At 38.2% G+C, this 27335-nt stretch overlaps 1 protein-coding gene across 2 annotated transcripts in view; it reads left to right on the top strand.

Annotated features, from left to right (window-relative positions):
• LOC134749004 (furin-like protease 2) overlaps positions 1–27335 on the top strand; it is a 332697-nt gene that overhangs the window by 282478 nt on the left and 22884 nt on the right. For both annotated transcript variants that reach the window (XM_063683892.1, XM_063683891.1), the window contains exons 3-7: positions 15613–15717; positions 24104–24274; positions 24702–24836; positions 25023–25330; positions 25474–27270. In XM_063683892.1, the coding sequence (XP_063539962.1) occupies positions 15613–15717; positions 24104–24274; positions 24702–24836; positions 25023–25330; positions 25474–27270 (2516 nt within the window). The remainder of the gene's footprint in view (positions 1–15612; positions 15718–24103; positions 24275–24701; positions 24837–25022; positions 25331–25473; positions 27271–27335) is intronic.

The following is a 27335-nucleotide window of genomic DNA, read 5'->3' as shown; positions in this document are numbered from 1 at the left end:
TAAAGATGCAAAAACCCTCCATCGCAATAAACGTTTTTGTGTTAATTCTCAAGCACGAAACTGTTAGTGCTATCAAGCAAAGAATAGTTACGTAATTTTATCACTCCACATAGATTAAATAAATGTCGGTATTTGTTCAGCTGAACGGCATAATTTAATAGCATTGCTTTTATGACGGAACGATCACCTTCGATAATTGAAGGAATGAATGGCATCGTTAAATCTATGATGGTTGAATCACGAACGAATCAATTTTCGTGTGCCTTCATTATGTCTATTGTTTCCGTTTACTTGGAGTTCTGGTCTTAATTTTTTACTGATTTCACAAGAGTAAAAAATACTGTAGCATTTCCGCTAAATTAAAACGATTGCATATAAATTTTAAATGGACTAAGTATGATTTGCCCGGGCTAATGTTTGTGATAGCTCCTAATACAAACAGTTATATTTTGTACAAAGCAGTTGTAGCTCAGTTGGGCAGCTTCTAGCCCTGGTCGACATGGTTAAATTTTGCTTGATTAAAAAAAGCTGTAGCTTTGCTTTTTTAATGGAAAATTTAAATACGCTGAATAGGCTCTTTTCTTATTCCAGTCTTTTAGCCCCTGCACATACATCGCATCAGCGTTGACAGGGGTCAAAATCAGAGATATTAATGTCGGTTACACGATAAATTAACCCTTCCCAGTTCATGTACCCGAGTTATCAAAGCAGTCCCCGCGACTCGGATTATGGAAGCAACCGATTACTGCTTCTAAAGAGTAAATGGGTCCAACATAATAAAAATTAAACGAACGTTGTCTCTTCAACTCAAATAAGCGAGCATTAATAGCATTAATCGCGCTTCCAAAAAATAACATTCCGTTTTAATTTATCCTCTCGTCTTCGGAAAAACCGAAGCTGAAGTGGTGGCTGTATTCTTTTTTGCAGTCTTTTTAATCCGTTGCCAATCTACCATCGCCCGACGCTGGAAAGGGTTTACTCGTAAATCGGAGATAATAATTTGTCGGCGACAGGGTAAATTCACTTTTCCCATTGTATGACCAAGTTATCTGACGCAGATTTAACGAGTTTATCGAAGCAACCAAGGTTCAGTAAGGCGTAATGAAAAGTGCTAGCTTTTCAAAACTTCCGCTTACAAACTTTTTTATGATTTAATGGAAAAACCGACATACATACATCCGGGGTCATGGTTTTATCCTTCGTTTTTTTGCAGCCTTTTAAACCAGTACAGACCTAACATTGCCCGACGCTGACAGGGGTCCAAATCAGAGATATTAATTTGCAGGGTGCGCTGTAAATTAACTGTTCCCAGGCTGTATTGCCATGGCTTAGAGTAAAGGCGACTCGTACGCTCAGAGGTCTTAAAACAGCCACTGGCTTTGGCTTGGCTATCATCCCATCACATCTTCCTGCTGGCCCAATCCATTGTCTTGATGATCGTCCACTTGACCGTTGCCTACAGTGATTGCAACAAAGATTAACTTTCCACTTATAATTCTCGTCATTCCTTTCAGAATAATTTTGGCGTGCTGGGTTCTCCCGAGCGATCGACTTGCAATCTCTGAAAGCGATCGCAACAATCTTCTTGTAACCGAGTTACCCGGAGACTACGGAGGGCCGGATAATTTGTTAGACAAGCGAGTAATAATTTCCGACTGTTGTCCCTTTACGGCTACGTGTGCTGCCTTCGTCGGATTAGGGCTAGCGAGCGTTACACTGTCGCCTAGCAGATTCCTCGAATTCAGTGATATTTCGAGCCTGGGTGGAAGTATCCTCACCGGACATCACAGCTATAAGAACAACCTCTATTATGTCTAAGCTTTCTCGGCCATATCAATGTGATGTGTGAAGACCCTTGAGCTGATTCCGTTTCGTTTATCTTGGTCAGTAAGTAATAAATTTTCCTCGTTCGTTTCCTATTCCATCTGGGGTTCAGTTCACCAGCATCTCTCAAGTCTGTTTTACTGGGTTTGCTACCAAGGTGTGACTTTTGGGTTATATATTTAGCCTAAGCCTAATTGAAACTAAAGTTACATAGTTAATTAAGTATATTATTCACATCGCAGGTTAAGGCGAGGAATGACCAAGCCGTTTGGTCGTATTTTTGGTCGCACCCTCGCATGCTCTATGTATCGCACCGTTTCTTACTGTAGTCGGGAAAAGCCTTACTCTACTGAAAATCGCGTTGACTACCTAGTCAGCGATGCACCTACATCGCTGTGTAACGCAAGGCACCTTTTTCTACAAAAACGTTTACATCTGCACCTGACTGAACTGTACACTTTATTTCAAGCCTAGTCTGGCCTCCGTTCACGCATAATTACTCTAACAGCAACACTCTTAGTTGACCGTTGGTGGACCTTATGTATTTGAAATAAGGTTCACGAATAGTCAGTAAACAATGTGGACGGTGGTACAAAACGACTTATGGGTAGATGGTTATCGTGGACTAACGTTAGGTACTTTGTGGAATATGAAAATACAAAAATGGTTTCAAATTACAACCCGATATATTTTGCGTAAATACCTACAGTTGCCTCTATCAAGAAATTAAGGACCCAAGAAATTATAATAAAATGTAGATAGTTATCTAATCTCGTTACGTACTGGATTGATGGCATTGGAATCGTATCTCTCATCCAATTAGTTGAATGAGACTAATGAGATTGTTTTTACAGGTCTGTACGTAATTGGCGTCTGCATATGGCTTTCGATAGGCCTTCAATCTCAATTTACGACTCTGTGAATGGCTCCTCATCGTCCCCGTCTAGGAATTTCGTTCTTATACCGGGTATCTCTAAAAGTGATCTGATACTAGTCTGATATAAGTCGATGACTGCTAAAGTAGCTCATGTTAGCCTAGTTATCGATTTAAGGATTTTAAAGATTGTTTCCAAATATGAATGAAGAAAATCATTACTAACCAATCGTTTTTGTGTGAATGTATTTTGTGGTGTTGTTAATTTTTATAACCTGAATTTGATGTTAAGGCATCTTTCAACTTTATTATAAATAGTTCGAATTTTCCCTTGATTCCTTTGAATAACTACTACGGGTTTAAAAAAACTAAAACTTCGATTTGATCACACAATAGAGTTATAAAGGTGAGAAATCTAGAGAAACACAAGCTGATATCGACCTCTGATCACACACAGTTAACTTTGGGGTTGATACCAAGAGCAGTACAGTACCACTGTCTAATTCTTTGACCAGATTTTTGATTGGTCTCTAGACTACATTTTGTAGTCGTCATATTGATGGCAATATCATCAAATCGTAGAGGTATTTCGTAAACAATGTGACCCGCGAAAGGTGTTTGAAATGCTCCGATACTGACCATACGTAAATTGCGAGATCTAATTACACTAGACTAGAACAAACCGTCTGGTTTAGACAAGTGTTTCGTGAATAGAAATCTAGGTTGTTGACAGTCGCAGGTGAACTGATTGATTTGTGGGCCGGCCGTGTTTGCTCTCGCGTTGCTGCCATTTCCGTGTGTGATACATGTTTGATCCTATCCAGTCATTGTGGGTGCGGAAATTAACGAAGATTTAAGGCTAACCATTTTAAGTGTACAACAGTAGACTTTATTACGTTGCGACAAGGTATGAATGGTCGGGCTATATATATGATGAATGCGAATATCGGAGGTTCATTGTTTATTTTGTATGTAGTGGGAATAGCGAATTTCATTGCAATGAATTCGGTGCGAATACGTGTAGCGTAGCCGGGCGTTTTTGTGGTTTCCGTCAGTTAATAGGTTAATAGGTCAATGTAGCTTTGTACCTATAGCTGATGCACCTACCATAAATTAGGGTTTCATTGATTGATTTAATAAAAAAAATGTAGTACTAAATTGGATACTTTTTTTATTTGTTTTAAAGATAAACTTCACGGAATTATAATAAAATAATAATAGATGTTTGTAATGTTTGTATTTAATTAACTTTAACAGTGTGTATCTTGTCTAGTCAAGATGAGTGTGTCCTTTGGTTACAATGAACGCGAAAATTCTCATAAAGGCGCTCCTGAAATTTGGCATCGTTTTCATCATTCCGACGGAAATAACGAATATATCGCCCCTCCGACGTTGTTACGTTATTTTGTGTTAAAAAAATGCAATTATTGAGGTGTTTCGACGCTCCTATCTATCGTGACTCCTCCTAAAACGTTTTATAAAAATAAATTTCTCAACTGTACGTAGAAAGGCTTCCAACCTTTGGTGCATAATCATACATTATTCGACTGAGGCTTTACAGCGCATAAAAAAAACAAACCCAGAATCCTTGTAACATTATTCAATTTAATGTTTAAGTAATATTGAAAATAAAAGTTCGTGGAAGAGAGCGGTCGATATACCCCATAATTCGAAACGCATATCAAAGCAGTGCCAAGTTTCATAAAGACTCTTATTGTTTCTTGAGAACCTGTTAATGATTTTTGTAAGGAAAGCCGGATTTTTTTATGTAATTTTCTCATTTTGTACTCGTATAGCCGATAGGCCGCAGTTTTTTCAAAGAGCACTCGGAGACAAAGTTTGGAGCTCTGAAAACGTTATGAAGTTATATGAAGTTATTGTTTCGCAATTGGTGCAGGTAGTATAAGAGCAATAGGTACTTGCCTCATACCTACCTACAAAACAATAACTTGAAGATTAATTTGTATTTATTTCCAATTATAAATCTGTATGTGCAATTTACTTGTAACGAAATTAATTTTTGTAATGAAAAATTGTCTTAACCTCTAAGTAGTAGCCCACCATACAAGAAAAACCGGCCAGGTGCGAGTCGGACTCGCGCACGAAGGGTTCCGTACCATTACGCAAAAATCGGCAAAAAAATCACGTTTGTTGTATTAGAGCCCCACTTAAGTATTTATTTTATTCTATTTTTAGTATTTGTTGTTATAGCGGCAACAGAAATACAGCCTGTAGACAGACGGCCAGACATTATTATTAATTTTTATTAGTCATGTCCCCGCAACTTTTTTATTTTTCATGTACCTCTAGCCTATTAAGCTATTTCGGCCCGCCAAGGAGTCGACGAACGCGGGGCTCCTTTTTCCGCTCTGAGGAACACAAGAAACCTAACACTCCTCCTCGCTTCGCTCGTCGTCGTACCTATCCCGACTCTGGGACTGTATTTCTTTTTTGATAGCAAGTGGAATGTGGTGTGGATGCAAGATACCTGACAGTTTATAAATAAAACCAGGTAAAGTTTAAAATAAATATTATATAAAATTTTATATTATATTATTATTAACATGAATGATTTGGTGTTACGATAGTTATGCGCAAAGACAAGTTATAAGTAATGATCATTATGATATAAAATTATATAACAAACATTTTCGGACTTCCAATAATCGGAGTCGCAATTTTATGTGAACTTTGGCGCACCCCTTGACACAGGTATCTTGTATACTTAAAAAGAGACACCAACTTGCATATTGTTAAGCTATTAAGTTACCTACTGATTTTTTAAAATTATTAACAAAAAATCCCTTCTATCCATTGATTGCACTAAAAGAAAATAACAATAAAAACCAAATCTTAAATCAGACCTAAGTTTCTTCGGTAACAGTTTAAAAGAGCGCATTTTAAGAAAATAATGACTTAATGTAACATCTAACATCATATATAATATAACTGAATACGTTTTTTTAGGCAAGCACGTAAATTTTGGTTCGTGTGAAAAATGCGACCCTTGCAAACCGAGTTGGAATTTTATTCATAATATCTCTTGAAGAACGCTACTTAGTTTTACGAGCGCTTAAAAGAAGTCTTTTGAGTCGCTGGTCGAGTCCTTTTTCGAGTCGTTTAAGCTTAATCCTAAAAAGACTTTAACAAAAATAAGACAAAAGAAAATATGCTTATGTCACATAAGTTATGTGGCGGAATACACGTTACAAAAACTCACATTTGTTGCAGTTTTGAATAAACACCGTTGAATAAACACAAATTTTATATCATCCCATTATTTTATAATCAGAATTGTTATGACTAAAACTACATAGACCTTTTGTCAAAGAGTCTTCTCTTTCGTACACCAAGTGTTAGAAAAACAATTATAGTGTGCTCTCGAGACCCGAAATAAAAGTGAACTGTCGCTTGCGGTATTTCTGGACCGATACGACCTTCGAACCTTCAATTAATTATTATAGTCATTAATTGTGTGCCATTGTGTCTGACAATGGCACGCGCTCAGACACAATGGCACACAATGGCCGACCGCTCTCATAAAAGAAACAATGTCTTTTGTTTACCAGATTAGGGTCTTAGACGTAAAAATCATTGGAGATAATTCATATTATAGTATAACCGGCAACGCCCTCTGGTGTTGCAGATTTCCATGGGCGTAGGTAATTGTAATTGCTTCCCTTAAAAAAAACATGAAGAAAGATGTCGCTTTCTCCCCTGAGACTATCAAGGCTTTAGCAAGGGGAATACTGGAGGTTGGACTGTCTTACAGATATGGCTGCCGGGGTACTACCAAAACGAAGAGGCAGTATTTATCGAAGGTTATTTACACACTTACGACCTTTTGGCGTTTGGAATAGCACAGCGTATCTAGTTTTAACGAAACACTTAGTATTCTTCAGGCATTGGTCTTACCGACTAGTTTGCAATTGCGAAGATTTTAGTTTGTTCTATTTAAAATTGTAAGAAGACTTGAGAACGTACTAACTTTGTTCGGGGTTTTGTTGTTTATAGTTACCCACCTGGGCAGGTCTCCCGGACTCTCCCTACTTCAGAGATATATTTTTGGCGGTGTACACTGAAATAATAATTAGCCGAATTATTTTAATAATAATAGTATAGGTAGTAACAAAATATTTCTCTCAGTATAGCGCACGTGATATCTTACGCGTGCAGGTATATCCCTGAAAACAAGGCTCAAGGTCGTAACAAAATGTGATGAAAACCATGCCTATCAAATTGTCAGCCTCCTTTCTGTTTTTAAAATTGTAACGTTTGTATCTGCTATTGCATCTGGCCTGAAATAGCTCGTATCAAATCCACTTTGAAGCCAATGTGCTCTTGAATTCAAGTCTTACTAATGCATCGTATCGACGGTGCTTTTTAAGTGTTCATTCGAGTGGATATCTTTGGTTGGAAACGTTGTTTGATTTAGTTTAGAGTAGCTGAGATATAGAAATCTCAATTGTAGACTCGTGACGCGATCCTTCAGTTAAGTCTAAATAGGTTCAATGGAGATAAGTACAAGAAAGTAAAATGTGGCTTTGAAATTTCCACTTCATTTTACATAAAATACTTTATTATTTATCTATGGCCATACTGATAGAAATGTCACAATAACAATTATATTTCAAATAAACTTAAAATGACAATTACATTAAATAATGATGACTACTTATAAAATAAAACTAATATAACTAAACCTAACTCAAAAAAAATGCCTAAAAACTACCCTCCAACCCTTAGGCTCTCGGCAAGGTGCCTATCATGCAATGCAGGCAGCATTCCCGCGCTGCGATAGCGAGTCTTTGCGCAAGAAAGCTGCTGGCGCGAGGGTCTAATGTTCCCTCCCTTAAATAATAAAATTTTCGAGACTTCATAGGTATTCAATACCTTCCTTAAGCAACCGATTCGTGGTTATTAATTACATTAAATTAACTTCATAATTCATCTCAAAAAAGTATTCAATTTTTGGTGTAAACATCAAACTCGATTTATTTTTGTACCCACTACTACCACGGACTTATAAGACTCGTTTACTATATTTAACTCTTGTCCCACTTTGCAAACTGCACTATTATATTCATTTTAGTCCGATCTTACAGTATACCACTTAAATCGTGACGATGGTATTAAAAAAAAAAACTTGTAAACACCGTCTATTTTGTTTAGTTGCGGTTTTCACGAAGCGCGAAGAGTAAACAAAAAGCTTGATGACTGGCAAAACTATTCGGTATTTCCTGTTGCGAATCTTCATTGTATTTTTTTACATTCATTTGTATAACAAACATGCCAAAGTTGTTTTCAAAAGCTGTTTTAGGTTTTATGCGTTTTTAATGAGCGTCGTACAAAACTTTTCCATTTTCATTAGCCTAGAAATATGAAATTGTTTGTGTGTCTACCTAAATTTGTTTTTCTTTTACTATTTGTAGGTATTTTACTATCTGCGTGACAATTTATGACGACACAAATGCATTCTGTTTTCAGTAATTAACTAAGTAATTTCCAGTTTTAAAGTACATGGTACCTATTTATTAAACGCTTAACACAGCACATTTTTTTAGTTTTGGTAGGTAATTCTACAAAAGAACTTCTTCATGATCATTTTGTTCAGACGCGTCTTATAAACGATCAACTAAAAAAACACAAATCAATTAATATTACTGCTTTCGCAAGTTTCGCATTAACACAATGCTCATTTTTCGTTTACTATCAGAAAAATATTTTATCAAAAGCACTCTGAAACTCGATTTATCTTAGCTGTAGTAGCACAGTCCTAAAACAACAGTTTTTCTTCACTCTGAAACGCACGAAACACCTTTCCTCATACCAAAATTCTTGCATTCGAAAACATACGATCACTGAAATAACAAAACAGATCCAGCAAAGCCATTTAAAGAAATCGAAATAACTTAAGGGAAAACTATTCCGCGAGCAATATATTCCAGGGCCGGATTTCTACCGATATAACCATATCATTGGACAACCTTCTTAACTGCTATATAAATATAACCGTATAGCATTCGAAGGGCGCTTCGCATAAATCCGGCGCATAGTTTTATCCTTCACTTGGTTCGGGATTGTGGAGTAAGTGGAAACAGCGGGTTATTTCAGTTGTAAGAATGTTGTGCCTACTAAAGCTGTATGATTTTTTCTTGCATTTGCAAAAGTTCTTACAAAATCTTTCGACAATCTATAGGTTTATTAGATTCGATAGAAATATGATGATGAATGTTTAAGGATAACATATGCGGAATGAAATCTGGACAGTTTTGAAAATGTAAAAAGTAAGAAATAAAATAAACTGAAATTATATCTAGCTGCCGATTTAAAGTCTATATATCTGTCAATTATTCTGGTAAGTTTTATGGGCATTGGATTCTTTATCTTGAAATTATGGTCAACTGAGAAGAACAACGTCACGAAACTGTATGTAATTTCTCCAGTACTAATTCCATATGGAGTATCGCTCGCACACGTATCTGCATGTTAAAAAAAATAATTCCCTTTGGCCGAAAGCGAAGAAAGTGGAACATTTTGTGGCAACGGATCAGAGTTAAAGATCTGTTTATAATCTTTGTCCTTTTTCTTTACAAAAGCTACCGCTAGAAAGCCTGGTACAGGGAAACATTGCAGCATTAGCCAGTTTCCTGGGAGAGATCGATTAAATAAAAAGAAGGCCCGCTGAGTCAAAAATCTTACTATTACAGAGAGGTCATGAGATTATTTAAATGTGACAGTACGAGTAAAACTCTTAAAAAATATCTTGAAGATATGGGCATCGGCAAACATTCAAGAAAAGTTAAGGTTTCTCCGAAAAAAAAATTACTAAAAATGTGCGTACGTCATACCGACAAAATTGTACGAGTACAAGAACAGCTGTTTTTGCGAAATGGGATTTATGGGTGACGGATCATATGTTACTTAAAATGGAAAGTCGTGGACTCGTGGCAAGGTAACTATTTTGAGATTATTTTGATTTTAATGGTCTAACTCTTGTGAAATACATTATTAAAACTTATACAAAATAACTGTCGTTTTTATTTAATACGACATTGAATTTTGTCCAGATTTCATTCCGCATACGTTATGTTACGTTTAAGCACATTTTTACACGAAAAAGAAGGCAATGGAAGTTAACATAGAATTATGTAAACTTTTTATACATCTCGAAGTTGCATTAAGCTGTTAAAGTAAATCAACAGAGTACAAGCTCCTGATTGTTACAAGGCAAACACGCTTTAGTACCTAATATGTAGATAAAACGATGGAATGTTTATAGGAACACTAAAAGCTAAGGAAATGAAGATATTCGCTTCAACATAATAGAACTAAAGATAAATACATTATCCCTAGACAATGCACCGCACGTTTTGTGGATAAAAAGTTTTGAACGTTGAAAAGAGAAAGCTGGCGTTTTGAGGAGAAAGAGCTCGATCTGGAAACTAATCTGTGAGCTGAACCTTTGCCGTTTGGATACGGATTTATGCTGCCATATTTTGTATCATCAATAACGTCTATCTACGTTCTATTCCGACCCTTCACAATCGCTAATATCCACCCCTTATATACGTACTGATTCCTAATAAATATCATATCACGTGCCTTTATTATTCACCTGGAAGCACGTGTGCGTACCTACGTACGTATTTGGGCCAACATGCTTTGGGTTCTTCCTAGTTGATAGTACCGTTAAAATTAGTACCGTAAATTTTTTTTGTCCTAATATAAACTTATTTCTTAAGGAAACTGTTAACTTTACTTCCCTTTTCATGGCAAAAATGGGGAAGTTATACATTTATTGTCTTCTGTGTTACTAAAAAACTAGCACTAACGATCACAGAGCAAAGCCGCGGACGGACACACAGACGGATATGACATGGCGAAATTATAAGGATCCCTAGTACTAAACTACGGAACCCAGTAGTAGTAGTAGTAATAGGGTTTCATGTGTCATTTGTGTACCTACCTATACTCTTAAGTACTTGTAAAACTTGTAATGTACATGTGAAATGAAATAAATAAATATATACAACACGGCATTCTGGGCGTGATCGCTATCAGTTTGGACTCCCCCATAGCGAGACACTGGAATAGCCTTCATGTAGTTTAACTCGACGGAATTTTGACCATTATTAGTATTTTCTCAAACATGCTATGTAATATTGATATTACGTTCTTTATATTAGGCTGGGAAGTATCACGACTCCGGCGCGGCTGGACGAGGGGCCTGTAATGAAATTTCATACAAAGTTGCAGGCCTAGGCCGGGAAGTGGCTCTTTTTTAATTTCCATTTCACATATATTTGTGACACAGCATCATGGCATTCAGCCAAAAAAAACTATAACCAATATTTGCTTATGGTTCGGAATGACATTCTGCCAATACCCCTTTCACTACGTTCGGCCGTATATATGCATTCGGCCGGCAACCCCTTACTTCCCGGCCTCTGTAGTAATGTAGTATTATTTTGTATTTGATTAATTGTTGAATTTTGTAATGTGCCTTTTTATTTGTTTTATGACGGAAATATTTAATTTAATTTAATTTTAATATTTCTTTTAATGTAAGTACCTATTTATTGTTATTTTAATTTAATTTAATTTTAATATTTTTTTAATGTAATTTAAGATAAAGATGAATAATAATAGTAATACAATACAAAACCCTAAGGAAGGATATTGTGATATGAAGAATCGATACAGTAACTATATGTATGAAACATATTTAAAGTGAAATCGAACCGAACTACACTCATTCTAACGATACAATTTATTAGGAAGTTGAACTACTATGAATATATAAACCTGGATGTGCTTTCATCCCATCAGCACTATTCATACTCCATTTCGCTCGCATGGCATGCCCTTTTAAATTCTGTTCGAGTTTGTTACTGTAATATGTTGTACGTACGTATGTATGTATGTAACTAGGTACTCGTAGCTAGAGTAAATAAAACCCGTCCGTACCCATCATCTTTTGACCGTGTTCCTTCTTCAAACAAACATTTTGTCAAATAAACTCAAGTTCTAATAAAGATGTAGGTAGACTAGGTAGCATATAAAGTTATAGTATATTGTTAACCAAGGGTTGAAAGGCACCTATTTCTGTCGAGGTAGTTTGAACGCAGCAGTGAGAGCGCCAATAGTTCGAGACGGAAATGGTTTTGTAAATACGGCCATGATTTTTTTCGTTAGGACTTACTTGCAATCGGAGACTACATGACATGAGTGAAGATAAAATATAACCCCTAACGAAAAACATTTTGATTGCAATATTTACAAAAGCACACATATTTTAACTAACTGCAGTAGTTTTAAAATTATTTGTTCATTTTAGTATGAAATTTATGAAAATCAGCGGGATTGCCTCTTACTTTTTAATTTTTTTTAATTTTTCCTTCTAAAACTCCCAATAGTCAATGGCATTTCTCATGCAGCCAACATAATAAAAGTATTTTAAAGAATTTAAATATTAAATACCTAACAATTAAATTAATTATTTAAGCGAATGAATATAGTCCTAAATAACTTTAAAACCCCATTTAATATCGTACAAACGTTTACTGTGGCTGTAGAGGATTCAGTTTTTGCTCTTTTACGCAAGTGTAAGGTTTAATTTTTTGTTGTGTATTCCTTTTGGTTCCCGCCTTATGAAATCGAGTAAATACAATTCAACAAAAGAAAATAAGAATAATTTATTTACTTACATAATGTTTGATAAAAAAAAATTCAATGCGGGATTACTAAAATTAGAACAATTACCAATTGTTCCAGGTGGGGAAATAAAGACACTATTTTTCCATGTTGTTTCTACCCAGTTGCTCGTGGGACGGGGACGCAGAGGACTAATACACCACTTTTCTGCACTAGAGTAGAAACGTATCACTTTCTGCACACTTATTAGATCAACAACGACCCACTTTCAGAGCATGAGATATGGAAACGTCATTGTTAACCCATTCCTCTACGAAAGCTACGATATATTTCCTCAGAGAGCGCCGTAACTGCCGCGAGTTCTCACAAAATCAACTCGCCAAAAATGAACCCACACCAGCTAAAGTTCGCGACGGCAAGTTTATAACACCAATAAAGGTAATAGAAGCGTAGTTCCTCGCGCGAGAAATCCCAGTGCGAACACTATACAGGCCAGGTTAATGCTATTCATCGCACTCCCTAAGTACAGATAAAGGCAGCTATACATGGTACGTATGTCGGGTAAGTGCCGGGTTCGTATGAGATATCATTTGGCCAGGTGCGCGTCAAACTCGCGGACCAAGTGATTCGTGATTTACGCTTTACCTTTATTTAGCTACCGGTTTTTGTAATCTGTTATAGGTAGTTGCTTTGATAATCACATGTCTAATACTAGTACTGGTGGCGCTTGCCGCTGTTTCGATGTTAAACGAAACGACGAAACTACATATATCAATGGCACGCAAGAATACCGTCTTAAAAGGTCGATATGTATTTAACAGGAATTATTTAATATTTTCCGAGTATCTGGAGAACTTTTAAGTTATTTACTTATAATAACAGTCGGTCATTCAATTATAGAGGACTTAGAGTTTTGAATGATTCACGGTTAGTTTCACTAGACTTATATTGACCGGGATATAGACCGTGATTACCTTTTGTATTATTTGTGAGCTCCCGATATTAAATAATACAAAAGGTAATCACGGTCTATATCCCGGTCAATATAAGTCTATAGAGGACTTACTCAATAATCGTACGTTATACCATTATTGGCCGAAGGCCCAATGTAATTTTATCGTTCTACTGGATTGCATTGCGTTATAATATGGCATTGCGCCCAGTTTAGTTCGAAAACTTTTCCTTGCAAAGTTGGTACGCAATTCATCATTGCATAATCATTTCAGCGAAAAGTGTTGGTTTCCTGATCATACAATCGGTCTCTTGTATAGCGTACTTTAATAAAGGGAAGCAGGGGAGTGTTAGTTAATAGCACGGACGTTAAACGCAGCGCCTCGGGCCCTCGAAACCCTCCTACCCTCGTAAACCACGAGCATTATAGACAACTTCTCATCGACTCCGTGTTATAAAGCCTTTACGAAGACTCGGTCACCACACACATACACACACACCTTTCCACACACTCGGTCAGTATCACACGAGGGTACCCTTACACGTAAAGTGCGATGGCGCCAACTACACCATTCACTTATATTCTGCACCAATGTATACTTAATTACTTACTACTCGTAAGTACAAGGGCATTCCACAAAAAGCCTAGGTACTTCGTCGGGAACATGTCGCTTATGGCAGGTACCTTTAGGAAAATATTTAATAATATTTAAGAAATCTGTGTTAAATATATACCGTTGAATTTAAAGCTTAGCTTTATCAGAAGTGTTTAAAAAATAGCGACACGTACCCGACACTTTTCTGGAATGCCCCTATGCCAATGCATATTAATATTTTACTCCTATATATACCTCAATATTGTGGATATGTTTCATCTATGGCTGCATAAGAAGGAAACATGAGTGCAACATACACGAGTTAGTGCGTTCTCATACTAAAATAGTATCGGAATACCAATGCTTAACAAAACAATCAGTTATATTATATGTTCTATCGACTAGTAGCTAAGTAATCTGGAAGCACGGGCCACGTGAGCAGCCAAATAATTTAATCCGACCACTGTTTCCAGGAGAATCGGCCGCGATAAATTATGCTCTTTTTGCGGCCCATATCAAAATTGCTGCAATTTTGCTTCTGTCTCGGCTTTATATTTATTCGCGTTTGTCGTGCTCGGTGGCTGCATGTTCTGGCAAACTTGCTCCGACACGATGCAGTTTCATTAATAAGTCCTACGTTATAAGGATTCGCTTTATTAATGTGGGAAGCGTGCGCTACTTTTGGATCGCATTATTTTTTAATGTCTGGTATTTTGTTCATCTTTGTGCTATCTTTACCTACGTAAAGACATAAGAAGTTGTACTAAAGTAGTTAAGTCACAACTTTTATTTTTATGTTAATAGCACGTATTTTGACATATGCTAAAAACTTTGCTTCAAATCCTTTATTTTTTCTTATTAAGCTTTTAAACTAGGCTCCGTTGTCTCTTGTGTTACTTTTGCACTTATACCCACAGTTTTTTTTTTTTTCAGTTTGTACGAGATAATTGAGAAACTAATTTATACCAGATTTTAACCGTTGAAGGAAGCCAAATTGAATTCATTTGAATAGCTAATAAAAGCACTGTTGCAAAATAGTTTTTGAATAAACTATAATTAAATAATATAAAATGTTTTTTTTTTTCTTCTGCGTTATCCGGATTCATCTTGTAAACAACAAGACAAACTAAAATTAGGTTCTTGTGAATACGAGCGAGATATGACTCATTAATATAGCAACCGCGAGTAGGTCCCAATTAACTGCTGAATGTGATTTGAAACTTTACGCCGTGCATTGTAAACTAGTAATATTTTGACAATTTGAGGGTTCGACTTGAACATGGACTTATTGCCACAGTTACGAAGTTCGACCTTATTTCTGCCCCAATTGTCAGTCTGAACTGGGCACATATTACATAGATATGAATACAATTACATATAATAATAAAATATATTTCTCGGCATACACATAAGTTATCGATAAGGCATTAGATATAAGAACGAAGGTGACAAACACAATAAGTGATAAGTGCCTCGAAATTGTTTCATCCTAGCGTGCCGATGATCTGTTTCGTCTGTTTTATGTGATACCTACTCGTATGTCAAAGGTGTCAAGAAGACGTCGCTTTTAACCCTGCACTGGCACAATTCCGACTTACTTTTTTATTGAAGTTTTTTATTCGTTTGTCGTTGACTTACTTTGTTATTTTTGTTGAAGTTTCCATTGAAGAGTATTAAGTATATACATATATTTTTTTAATTTTGTTCCAGATCGGCTCGCTCAAGGGCTATTATCTGTTGTCACATCACGAGGTCCGCAAGCGCTCGACAGAACCCAGTCATGACCACCACAAGAAATTAAATGATGAACCACAGGTAAGTGATCAGTAGAGCTAAGAGATTTGTAGATTTTCGTTATTCATATGAATAGTTTGGTATAACTGACACGTAATATCAAACATCCATTTAGTTTAGCAAACTTCCGGACGGAGGCCCTATTGTATTCACCAACGACAACTTTGTATGTAAGCTCATTAGGAGCTTCCACGTGTATGAAATTATGGTGGCATTTACGTGTGTGCGCGAGATTCAATCGATTCAATTCATGTAATAACCAAGTTAATATTTAAAATTAGTTTTTGGCAAACATTTCATTTTTTTTTATACTACGTCGGTGGCAAACAAGCATACGGCCCGCATGATGTTAAGCAGTCTCCGTAGCCTATGTACGCCTGCAACTCCAGAGGAGTTACATGCGCGTTGCCGACCCTAACACTCCTCTCCCTCGAGCTCTGGCAACCTTACTCACCGGCAGGAACACAACACTATTAGTAGGGTCTAGTGTTATTTGGCTGCGGTTTTCTGTAAGGTGGAGGTACCTCCCCAGTTGGGCTCTGCTCTAGATCTGGAATGACATCCGCTGTCCTGTGCTCTACCACACAAAGCGAGATGTCATTCACAGTGCCCATACCTCTCTTTTGGACGTAGTTTAAGGACATACCCGACAGTTATTATTTTTGGGACAAGCTTTTATTGCTGACTGTACTTTTTTTTCCACAGGCAATTAATACTCATCAAGACAATTATAACAACCCCAAACATCGTTTGCGTTGTTTTATCACAGAGTTCCCATGATGATCAGTCACTCCATGTCATCATAATCTTGCATTGTCATCCAATTTGAAAATTTATGCAACATTTCAGCTCAATCGGAAATCGGGAAGTGGGTCAAATTTAGCTTGATCGACCCACACTAACAAATTAACATACATACCTACATACTAACAGGGCAAGTTAAATTAAAGATTGTAATAAAAACGCTTATAGTCATTCACCAAACCTCAATAAACCAGTTTGAACGCTAGCTTTTTGGAAATGTTTTCAGTTTATTGATTACTTTAAAAGTTACATATGAATTGGATCTGTATTTGATGTTGTTTTGATACGGAGATAGTTTGACTATATAATGAAGGCTAACATATCGTCACGTCAAAGATTATAATGTAGGAAACACTCACGGTCTCAAGGATGACTATAAGAAATCAAATCTGAATATTTTATCTGGCTTATACCGACCCGGAACAACTGTTGCTAGGAAACAAAATTAGGTACAGTTAGTAGCATAACTGAACCAATGTTTACTATTTTGTGATGTATCTCTAATCTACATGAAATTGGTAAGAAATTATGTTTGCAATCAATTCTTTTCCGTTATCATACATATTGAGGATACCGTAGCATTTAGTCATTTTAAAATAGGATATAGCATTTTATTTTTAAAGCGTCTTTAACATTGACTCTATTTTGCACCACCCTCTATGATTGGCGGGTAGTCTAATTCATAGTTTTCATAACATAAAATTCTTCTGAGATCTTCATATCTCTTGATACACGTTAAGTTCGAATATTTAAATACAAATAGACTAATAATAGACAATGTGTACATTTTTTGTTAAAGATCATGACTTATCAGATATTTTGGTTTTACTTAAATTAAAAAAACTATGGGAATGTGAAATGTGCTACAATTATAAGACAAACTAATTACGCGTCTTTACAATAAACAGCAACTCTCTTAAACCAGAAATATATTCTAGTAATTATTGCCGAAATAAATATCAGGTGCAAAAGTGAATCAATTGTTGGCTCCATACATTATTGCAATGATTCAGTTTAGCACCACCACTCACAAAATTTTCTGCGAAATTTTATTTGAGCCAATATGTTATTTACTTATGTACAGGTACTCATTCCCTGATTTAAAAATTTTAGGTATTGCCTTTCATACACAGGTTTTGTAATTATACTATCAGGGATACACAAATAATAATTTTGTGAACTGATTGATAAAGCATTTCATAATCTATAAGTTGTATTTAAAGTAATTAAGTCATGCTTGACTATTTTTAATATATCTGTATATTACTAAGGTACAACTATTGACTCACTTTTGCTCCTAACTGTACATATCAAGTGTCACATACAAGTAAGGGTGAGTTCCGACTGACGCAGCACTCTATACATCGTAGGCAAAAAAATAAAGATAAAGTAAGGTCCGTGCACACGGTCCATACATCGTACGACGAAAAGATTAAGTGGGGTTGCGGATTAGGGTGGGGGGCGACAAGCTGGAGTGAGCAAGGAAAGTCCGCTGCCTCAGTGAATCTTGTTATGAGGGTGTCATAATTCCGTCTAATCAAGTCGATGTGTCTATCGGGGTAACTTGCTTTCAAGAACTGCTAGTTATTGCCATGCTGACATCTCCCGCATTATATAACAGAGTAGGTTTGAAAAAGGTGGAGAGGAGAAAGAAGCCTACTCGTCAGAGTCAGTGCGGTACCGCACCGACTGGACCCAACCATTTGCTGTGTCCTGCAACACCGACGACGCAGCTGTATGTGCCCCGATTACACTACCTTACGAAGGTCGAGTAACTGCGCCTGTAAATCATGGCATGGAGTGCCAATTGGCATAAATAACAAACATTTCTTTAAATAAACTTGTGTCTCCTGCGTTACGATACAGATAGAATAACAACTTCTAAAGGTTGATATAGGTATCCAATCAAGGTTAGGTGCCAATGCCAACGCAGCATACTGAGGACATTATTTAAATGTGTTCCAGATAGTATTATGTAAAGTTCATACATTCTGCTTATATTTCGATGGTCGAAAGTACACTATCAGGAGTGAAAACCCAAAAGTGCCAACGACTGATCAGGTGAGCGCAGCTCGTCGTATCGCCCTCGAAGTACTTAATGTCAGCTGAACAACAGCAATGCTTTCGCTTCGACAAAACCAGTTCAAGTGTAACCTTGAGGTCCGTAATAACAATCCGTAATCGGTCACACAGTTACACTGGAAACCTAAGCGAACGCTCTCCTGTGCTTACAAGATAAGAACTCTGGAAGCAATTCATGAATCGAACATATAGCCGGACCAGTGTACGAGTAGGCTAGTATTGAGCATATTTTTACAAATTCGGGAATTCTATTGTACAAGAGTGGGACATACAGGTATAGTTACAGTTGCTGTCCATATTATGCACCCATACTACATGCTTCGGTTGTGGAATGACCTGTCGTGGTTTTACTTTCCCCAGGGGCCCAGTATACCTATATTTAAAAGGCGGCTTTAGAGGTATATTTATTAGAGATTAGCTTAGCATTTGGGTGGCTCAACAACGTGCCTCTCGGAGCATGGAAGCGCTCAGTGAGTGTTTGGCTAAGGAAATTGAACTTATTTAAATTAAGTTACGCGGATACTTAATAATTCGACCAATTAAGCGTTGCCGCGAATAAAGAAATGCTGGCGCGTAACCGAATTCGATAAATTATTCTTTGGTTTTGCAAATCTAGCAACGTAGGTAACTTTTTTTTACCATATCGGTGGAAAACGAGCAGTAAATACTCAAACCGAGTGAACAACTTTAGTGGATGTTGCTTGCTAACCCTTCATGTGAATCCATGTGTCCATGTATTGTCACCGCAAGTTTATTAAGTAGGTATTTCTGGTGACTTAACGTTGCACTTTCCAACCCTAAAGTCGTTTCAAAAATGTGCAGGCCAGCTAAACAAGTCCCAGCACCGTTTAGAAGGCGCAATTTCACAGTCGCTGGAACGCAACTGATATACGAGAGAAAAATTACACCGGTGTGTATTAGCATGAAAAAAGCCCCGAGCGCGTCGTCCTGCGGGTTTCATTGCTTTTTCACAAGTCGAGGTCGGCGCGACAAAACGACGCAATTTCTCCCTGGAACTAAAAGCAAGAGGAAAACATCATTTTTAAATTCTCGTCGCTTGATTGCGTTAGGTCTTAGCAGTGGGTACTCTAATTTCATTAGCGGCAGTGGCAAGTAAAAATGGTAGCGTAGAAAGTACTCGTTATACAGACAGGGTCGCCGGAGCCAACCGGCCACTGTTTGTCTCGCTCCCCACTTAATTTAATAAAAAATCCACACATTCCGTGTTTTCTCTCGTAGAGAAAAGTTCAGAGCTAATATGAGAATATTGTAAAAAGGAAGCGAGCAAAATGAAATCTACTATTTCGGTGTTCTTAATAGAGTTGTTCTTTTATTTACTTTCATAAGATTTCTTATGTTGATGAAAAGATATATTAATTTAATTTCATGTACCTATAATACATTTTCTGTTCCTTGTTTTGAATCACAACCGTAACAAGGAAAAGAGCCCACACGACCTTGACGTTTATGATTGGTGAAATTATATGTCATAAAATACATATTACATTTTACCTAGCCGTCTCGAAATAAGGCGTAGTAATCAGGAAGTAAATAACAAAGTCTCCTGAAGTTAAAAAAATATCTCAAGTAAATATAAAGAGTAGTCCAGGAAACATAATCGTTACCCGTTATGGGCTGCCAAGAGGACTGCAGTAATTCAATTCAGCTTGCTTTAAATACCTAACCGAAATGTTACAAGCTCCGTCTGGTAGCGACACGCGCGGGTCGCAACATTTTTGGCATTCCCCTGATAAAAGTCACAGGCCATTGTCCAACTCTCCACACAGACACATCTGGGAAAGAGGCATCACGTAAACCAAACATTTTTACGTCGAAAAATGTGAAAAATGGTATCGGGGCTTTGACAAAGTTTTATGCCTACTAAAGTCGTAGCGCATACAGGGGGTAATAGAGTCCTAAACTAATAAAGGTCGCTGTGGGGAGCCTCTGCTAACAATATGTTCAGGTTAAAACAGATTTGTGCAAAAAGTCGCACGCTCGTTACGTCTAGTTGACCCGTGTCTTTTGTTACACGACCCAATTTGCGCGGCGTATTTGTTTTTACAATCTCATTAAAATTCCTGCCAACATTGTTTATTATGATGTTATTAAAGCGGTCGCATCATTAAAAAGCGAGTGTAGAAAAGCTGGTTTTGCTGAGATGCTGAACCTAATGAATTTGTTGAGAAAAATACACGATGCCTAACGGCCGGAGCCTAAATTGTCCCTTTTACGCTTGGTTGAGTTTCACTGTAAGTTTTGTAAGTAATTTAGTCCTAAAAAGAGCTCGCCCCTAAGGTTTTTTATAGACTATGTAAAAATATGAAGTTCTTAAAAGAGGTGTGTGTAGTTTTTTTAAAAGGCGTTAATAGGCATGCAAAACCACTGAAATTATGACTTTTTACTCCTTTTAGAGACAGATAACCTTAAGGATAGGTACTATCAGGAAGGTCGTACGCTTGTTTGCGACCGAAGTAGTGCAATAAAAAAGTAGGCGTGTAGCGGTGAGGAATTGGGTGTCTCATCAACATGAGAAAGGCCGGGTCGGAAGGACCCGCCCCGGAGTTTTATTGTCCCTCTGTCCAGCGGGCCAAGTCGGCCGAACTCGCTTGTTACGGCACAAAGGGAGGAAAGTGTCACGGTACGTTAGTGTCCGCAACACGCCCGCTACAAATCTAACCACCAAGTCGCGAGATGGCCGGCTATTCACGAAGTTTAGTCTGACTGAAGTTAATTATTTCTCCATCTTAAAGAAATGGTTGTGTCTTTATCGCGATCCGCTCGCAAAAACAACTGAGGGATTCTCAATAAAGTGGCATCGGCAGGTTAAAGTAAATGAAAAAATTTTTTTTGTACTTTTTTCACTTTTAAGAATGATAAATATTTTTTACTATTTCGAGTACTCCAAATTTCTTGGAGGCAACGGAATGTTAACAAAAATGAAGAAGTTATGACAAGTTGAAGTTTTGTCATACAGGTTAAAGTTAATCTACACAGGTTAGGAGGGAAATGTAGCAGATAAAGTGAGTTTTAATATAAAATATATGATCAAACTTATTAAAATGAGATATTGTGTAATTCTGATATTCGTGATATACGCATATGGGTAAGTAAGTAAAGTACGAGTCAGTCTCAGCCCGAACTTGTTGTTTGATTTACATCCTTAACATTGGCGCAGTCGGTAGGATAGGTACCTACTTAGTTAAAATTAAATATTTAAGGAAGTTAAAATTAAATATTTGTTTAAAGAAAACGGCATGATTCCAGTTTAGGTGTATAATATAATATAAAGCCTTACCATCAGTCTATCATCGTTGAACATTGGCGTACGCTTATATTAACGGCCGCTTCCGTAAAAGCAAACCTGTCATTCAAAAATGCATAGCCGCAGAAAGAGGTTCCCAAGGGATAGGGCGCCACCGCCTGACCCCTGTGTTAAGCGCGCTAGTGATACTCTGTTAGATATGGACACGGCTAAAAAGACGAATCACATCAGATGATCCGCTTGTTACCTAAAACTTCGGCACGCTCACCGGACTCGCAACTCTCGCAAGGTAGTCCAGGGTGGAATGACCGACTGATCGTGGAGTTCTTGCAGGAGGCTCGTTGGAACGGCAACAAATCTCAATACATTAAGATATTACAGAAGCCGAAATACGGAGAGGGCCCTGGATGGAGATGGGAGAGCGAAAAACGCCACGGGATATTCACAAGTGCACCTGCAACCCTGTAATGCGGGGGACCTCGCGGTGAAGGAGAAATGGCGGTCATACTTTCACGAGCCACCCTACTTATCTCAGAAACAAATACTATTTTATGTTATTGATAATGCCTGAGGAAGTCCACTCAGCTCTTCACCACATATATTACAAATGGTAGAAACGGTGAAAGCTCTTGGAGTTAAGGGAGCCTTCGAAACCTGGAAGCCGAGGCCTAGTAGTGTGGGCATTTGAACAATCCTATTCAACCGCATACTCCTCTCCAGTACCGTTAATAACCAAGTCTCCATTGGTATTATTAATCATATTCAAGGAAAGAGCCATGTTCCCCACCGTTAAGGTGTGTGAAGGTGTACGTACGGTCTTGAGGGGTTATAGCTCTGTATTCTGGGTCTGGAACATCCCGTTTTATGCGGGTACGGTTTTCTGCAGGATCCCATTGTAGTAGTATACGTGCTAATATAGTAACATTCACACGAGCATTCTGTTTGTGGGATACTGCACGTATACTACTAAAACAAGCTCCTGCAGAACACCGTACCCGCAAAATACGGAATGTTCAGTGGAAAAGAGCAATTAAAACGGGCCCGCACTAGTCTGCCACACCCAAAATAGGCACAATGGTTGTCGAATTGCCGAAAATGCCCAGCAAAACTAACTTACTAACTAGTCTAGTGACTATGAATTTTGGTTTTGGCTACAATAAGTTTATGGAGAAATATAAAATTGAAAAAGTCGAAAAATACGTCCTGCATTTTATGTTTCTGAACACCCAGACGGCTTGCACAAGCTCACGATATTATTTATGCTAGTGAAAGCGGTCATATATAGACTAAATGGTATTGTAAATATATGAATCGAGTCAGAAGTCACAATAACCTGCCAAGACTTACCTTACTTACAAGACTTAAATATCATTCGTACATAAAATAAGTCCAACACGTCAGTACAGTTTATTACCGCGCTCCATATTCCTGTGACGTCATAAGACTTTATTTGACACGTTACGTCCTGACGAGAATGTCATGCCTGGCACATCCCGCGATGTTATTACTTTATATGCCCATCAAAAGCAAAGTGACGGGGAAAAAACATGTTGCAAGTCGAATTATAAGTAAAAAAAAAAACGTGTTCCTACTTCACTCTTTTTTTCACTCTTGCTACAACCGTGGAAGTGTTTCGACCTCGTCAGTATACTAAAGTGTAGGGATAGTATATAACTGAGGAAATGATCACTCCAAGCAAATGTATTTATTCTCTGTAAGTTATGATTTTGACCTTTTCGAATCAAGAGTAAAATAGTATCTTTAGGCCAAGCAACAAGAAGGTATAAAGGCAAATGCTTTGAACACAAATTTTGACTAAACTATCATATGTCCTGTCTTGGGACTCAAACTATCTCTCTACCAAATTTTAACGAAAACGGTTCAGCGGTTAAAGCGTGAAGAAGTTAAAAAAAAAATGTCTTTACTTCGGAATGGTGTAAATGTGATACCATAAAATCCATAAATGAATTCAGCACCCCCGAGTTATACGAAAACGATACTAAACACGGCCTATGAGCTCCTTATTAAGGATGACTTCGCCTTATATTCGTATTCGTATTTTAACCCTTAAATGCATAATGATGTATATATGCATCGTATATTTGATAGTCCGTGGCTCAATATGCAGCTATCCAAAATCACATTTATTACTTTTATACAGCATGACACATCTATTTCAATTTATTAAAAAGTTATACAAAAAATCATGCATTTAAGGGTTAAATTAAATCTCTTTATCAAATTGGTGGTTATTAGGTTCACTGGGTCCAGCAGCAGCGGGAGCGGAGGCGAGTCAAGCGCGACTACTCGCCGTACGAAGGCATCTGGCCGCGTCGCTTGCAATCCCACGGCCGGCCTCAGCATCCCCGCGCGCTCACCTCGGCGGCATTCTTTCCTGACCCACTGTTCAAGGAGCAATGGTATTTGGTAAGTATAGAAACCTAAAATACTAGGTCCAGTTAACGCAAGTCAAGTTATAGGACATTCAGCCGTATCGCTTGTCTCAAAGTCGGCGTCTCTTTGAGGAATTCCGATTTATGAGTTTTATGACCGATATGTTCACTCTTGAACATAGGTTTCCAATATGCCGCGATATCTAGCCCAGCTATAATAGTTGCCTAGCCGAAATCAATATTTTGAATATTATGAGCGTCATCTGCCGGTGATGCTCCACAACTGAATATCATATTAGACAAAAGGATGAATCCATTCATGTTTAAAATTTAGTTTGACAAATAACGTTACATTACAATAGGTAATTCTAATTAGGTATCTAACTAATGCTTACATGTAATGCTTTTTTTACGAATGATGATGTGATGCAATGTTATTTATGAACTAATCTTTCTTACAGAACGGCGGTGCAAAAGATGGCTTAGATATGAATGTGTCACCAGCTTGGCAAAAAGGCTACACAGGCAAAGGCGTTGTAGTATCAATCTTAGATGATGGAATACAAACAAATCATCCTGACCTTGCTCAAAACTATGTAAGTGTTTACTTATGGTGTATAGGTGAAGTACATATAGTGAGGAGGCAACCAAAATAAGGTACTGCTACATATAAGTATTCTTTACGCACAATGATTTTTGCTTTATTTATGGAACCTTAATGTTTTGTATGGCCCAAGTTACATATTCTTAAATACGTTGTAACTATATCGTTACCATTTTAGGATCCTAACGCATCCACCGACATTAACGGCAACGATGACGATCCCATGCCACAAGACAACGGCGACAACAAACACGGCACGAGGTGCGCTGGAGAGGTGGCTGCCGTTGCATACAACCAGTACTGCGGAGTAGGCATCGCGTACAACGCCAGCGTAGGCGGCGTAAGGATGTTGGATGGCGTAGTCAACGATGCTGTCGAGGCTAGGGCCCTGGGACTCAACCCGGATCATATTGATGTATACAGCGCCTCGTGGGGACCTGAGGATGACGGCAAGACGGTTGATGGTCCGGGGCCGTTAGCACGGAGGTAAGTGGCATTTACCAGTTGTTTTGTTTACACTCCCATCAAATGGGTACTTTTCGTTTATTCCATGGGATTGTAAATATATATTATACTATAGAAACAAAAAAAAATATTTGTTACATTACATAGCATCAATTTTGTTTTAGGGCATTTATTTACGGAGTCACGAGTGGTCGCAGAGGTAAAGGATCTATCTTCGTATGGGCATCAGGAAACGGTGGACGACATACGGATTCTTGCAACTGTGATGGTTATACTAATAGTATATTTACGCTATCCATCTCCAGTGCTACTCAAGGAGGATATAAACCCTGGTATTTAGAAGAATGCTCTTCCACTTTGGCTACAACGTACAGTTCAGGCACTCCAGGCCACGATAAGAGTGTAGCCACTGTTGATATGGATGGCAGGTTAAGACCTGATCATATTTGTACAGTAGAACACACAGGGACTTCTGCGTCTGCTCCCCTCGCCGCCGGAATTTGTGCTTTAGCACTAGAAGCTAACCCAGACTTAACTTGGAGAGATATGCAATATTTAGTAGTTCTAACATCACGCCCTCAACCTTTAGAAAGAGAAACGGGCTGGATAGTCAATGGCGTTAAAAGGAAAGTTAGTCACAAATTCGGATATGGCCTCATGGATGCATCTGAGATGGTGAATTTAGCAGAACAATGGGTGTCAGTTCCTCCTCAACATATCTGTAAATCTCAAGAAATCAATGAAGACAAATCAATCGAATCCACTTTTGGCTATACGTTATCGGTGCATATGGACGTAAATGGTTGTGGTGGTACTGTCAACGAAGTGCGTTATCTCGAACATGTTCAATGTAAAATATCGTTAAGATTCTTCCCTCGCGGTAATTTGCGTATAGTACTTAAATCCCCTATGGGTACTGTATCGACTTTGCTTTTTGAAAGGCCACGTGATGTAGTGAGCTCCAACTTTGATGAGTGGCCGTTCCTTAGCGTACACTTCTGGGGTGAACAAGCAGAGGGAAGATGGACATTGCAGATCATCAACGGTGGCAACAGACACGTTAACCAGGCGGGTATACTAAAGAAATGGCAACTTATATTTTATGGAACAAATATAGACCCAGTGAGACTACGTAATAAGAGACCATTGTCCGGATCCCCTCCGTTAGCGTTCCCAACTACCGCAGACGGTTACGAAGCCATCGGGGATTCTTTTTACAACACTGACGCGTTTGCCAACTATCAGAACTTTCCGACGCTATTCGCCGCCGGCTCAGACCCGGAGAAGGCAGTAGCTCGGCTTGACGGACACAACGTCCCTTCACCGCAGGGGGAGAGTGTCCTGGCTGATAGCAACGACAGGCGCGTCGTGCATGACTGTGATCCCGAATGCGATTCTCAAGGCTGCTATGGTAAAGGACCTACTCAATGCATTGCTTGTAAGCACTATCGATTGGATGACGCCTGCGTTTCACGGTGTCCCCCTAGGAGCTACGCTAACCAGGGCGGAGTGTGCTGGCAGTGTCACGAATCTTGTGAGACGTGTGTCGGACCCGGATTGGACTCTTGTTTGACTTGTGCGCCTGCTCATTTGCTAGTAGCAGATTTAGCAGTTTGCTTGCAGCAATGCCCAGATGGCTATTGGGAAGACAGTGACTCTTCGGTTTGTCGTCCGTGTGCTGCTCATTGCGCGACTTGCTCCGAAAGAGCGGACTCTTGCAATTCCTGCGATCACCATTTGCTACTTCACAGCGGTACATGCTTGACTTCTTGCCCGCCATCTTACTATGAAACCGATGACTACGGTTGCGCCAAGTGCCATCCCTCTTGCGATACTTGCACTGGTCCGGGAGAGTCACAGTGCGTTACATGTTACGCTTCCCACTACGCAATAAATGGACAATGTAACACTTCATGCCCTTCTGGATACTATGCTGATAAGAAAAGAAGGGAATGCGTCAAGTAAGTTTTTGTAAATTCGCTAAAACGATTTGTCAGTATAAAATTTGTGTGAACGTCCTGTTTAT

The sequence above is a fragment of the Cydia strobilella genome, chromosome 17 (assembly GCF_947568885.1).
Source record: "Cydia strobilella chromosome 17, ilCydStro3.1, whole genome shotgun sequence".
In the NCBI taxonomy this organism is placed as follows: Eukaryota; Metazoa; Arthropoda; class Insecta; order Lepidoptera; family Tortricidae; genus Cydia; species Cydia strobilella.
Note: the sequence above shows the minus strand (reverse complement) of the source record. Positions and strands in the feature narration are given on the sequence as shown.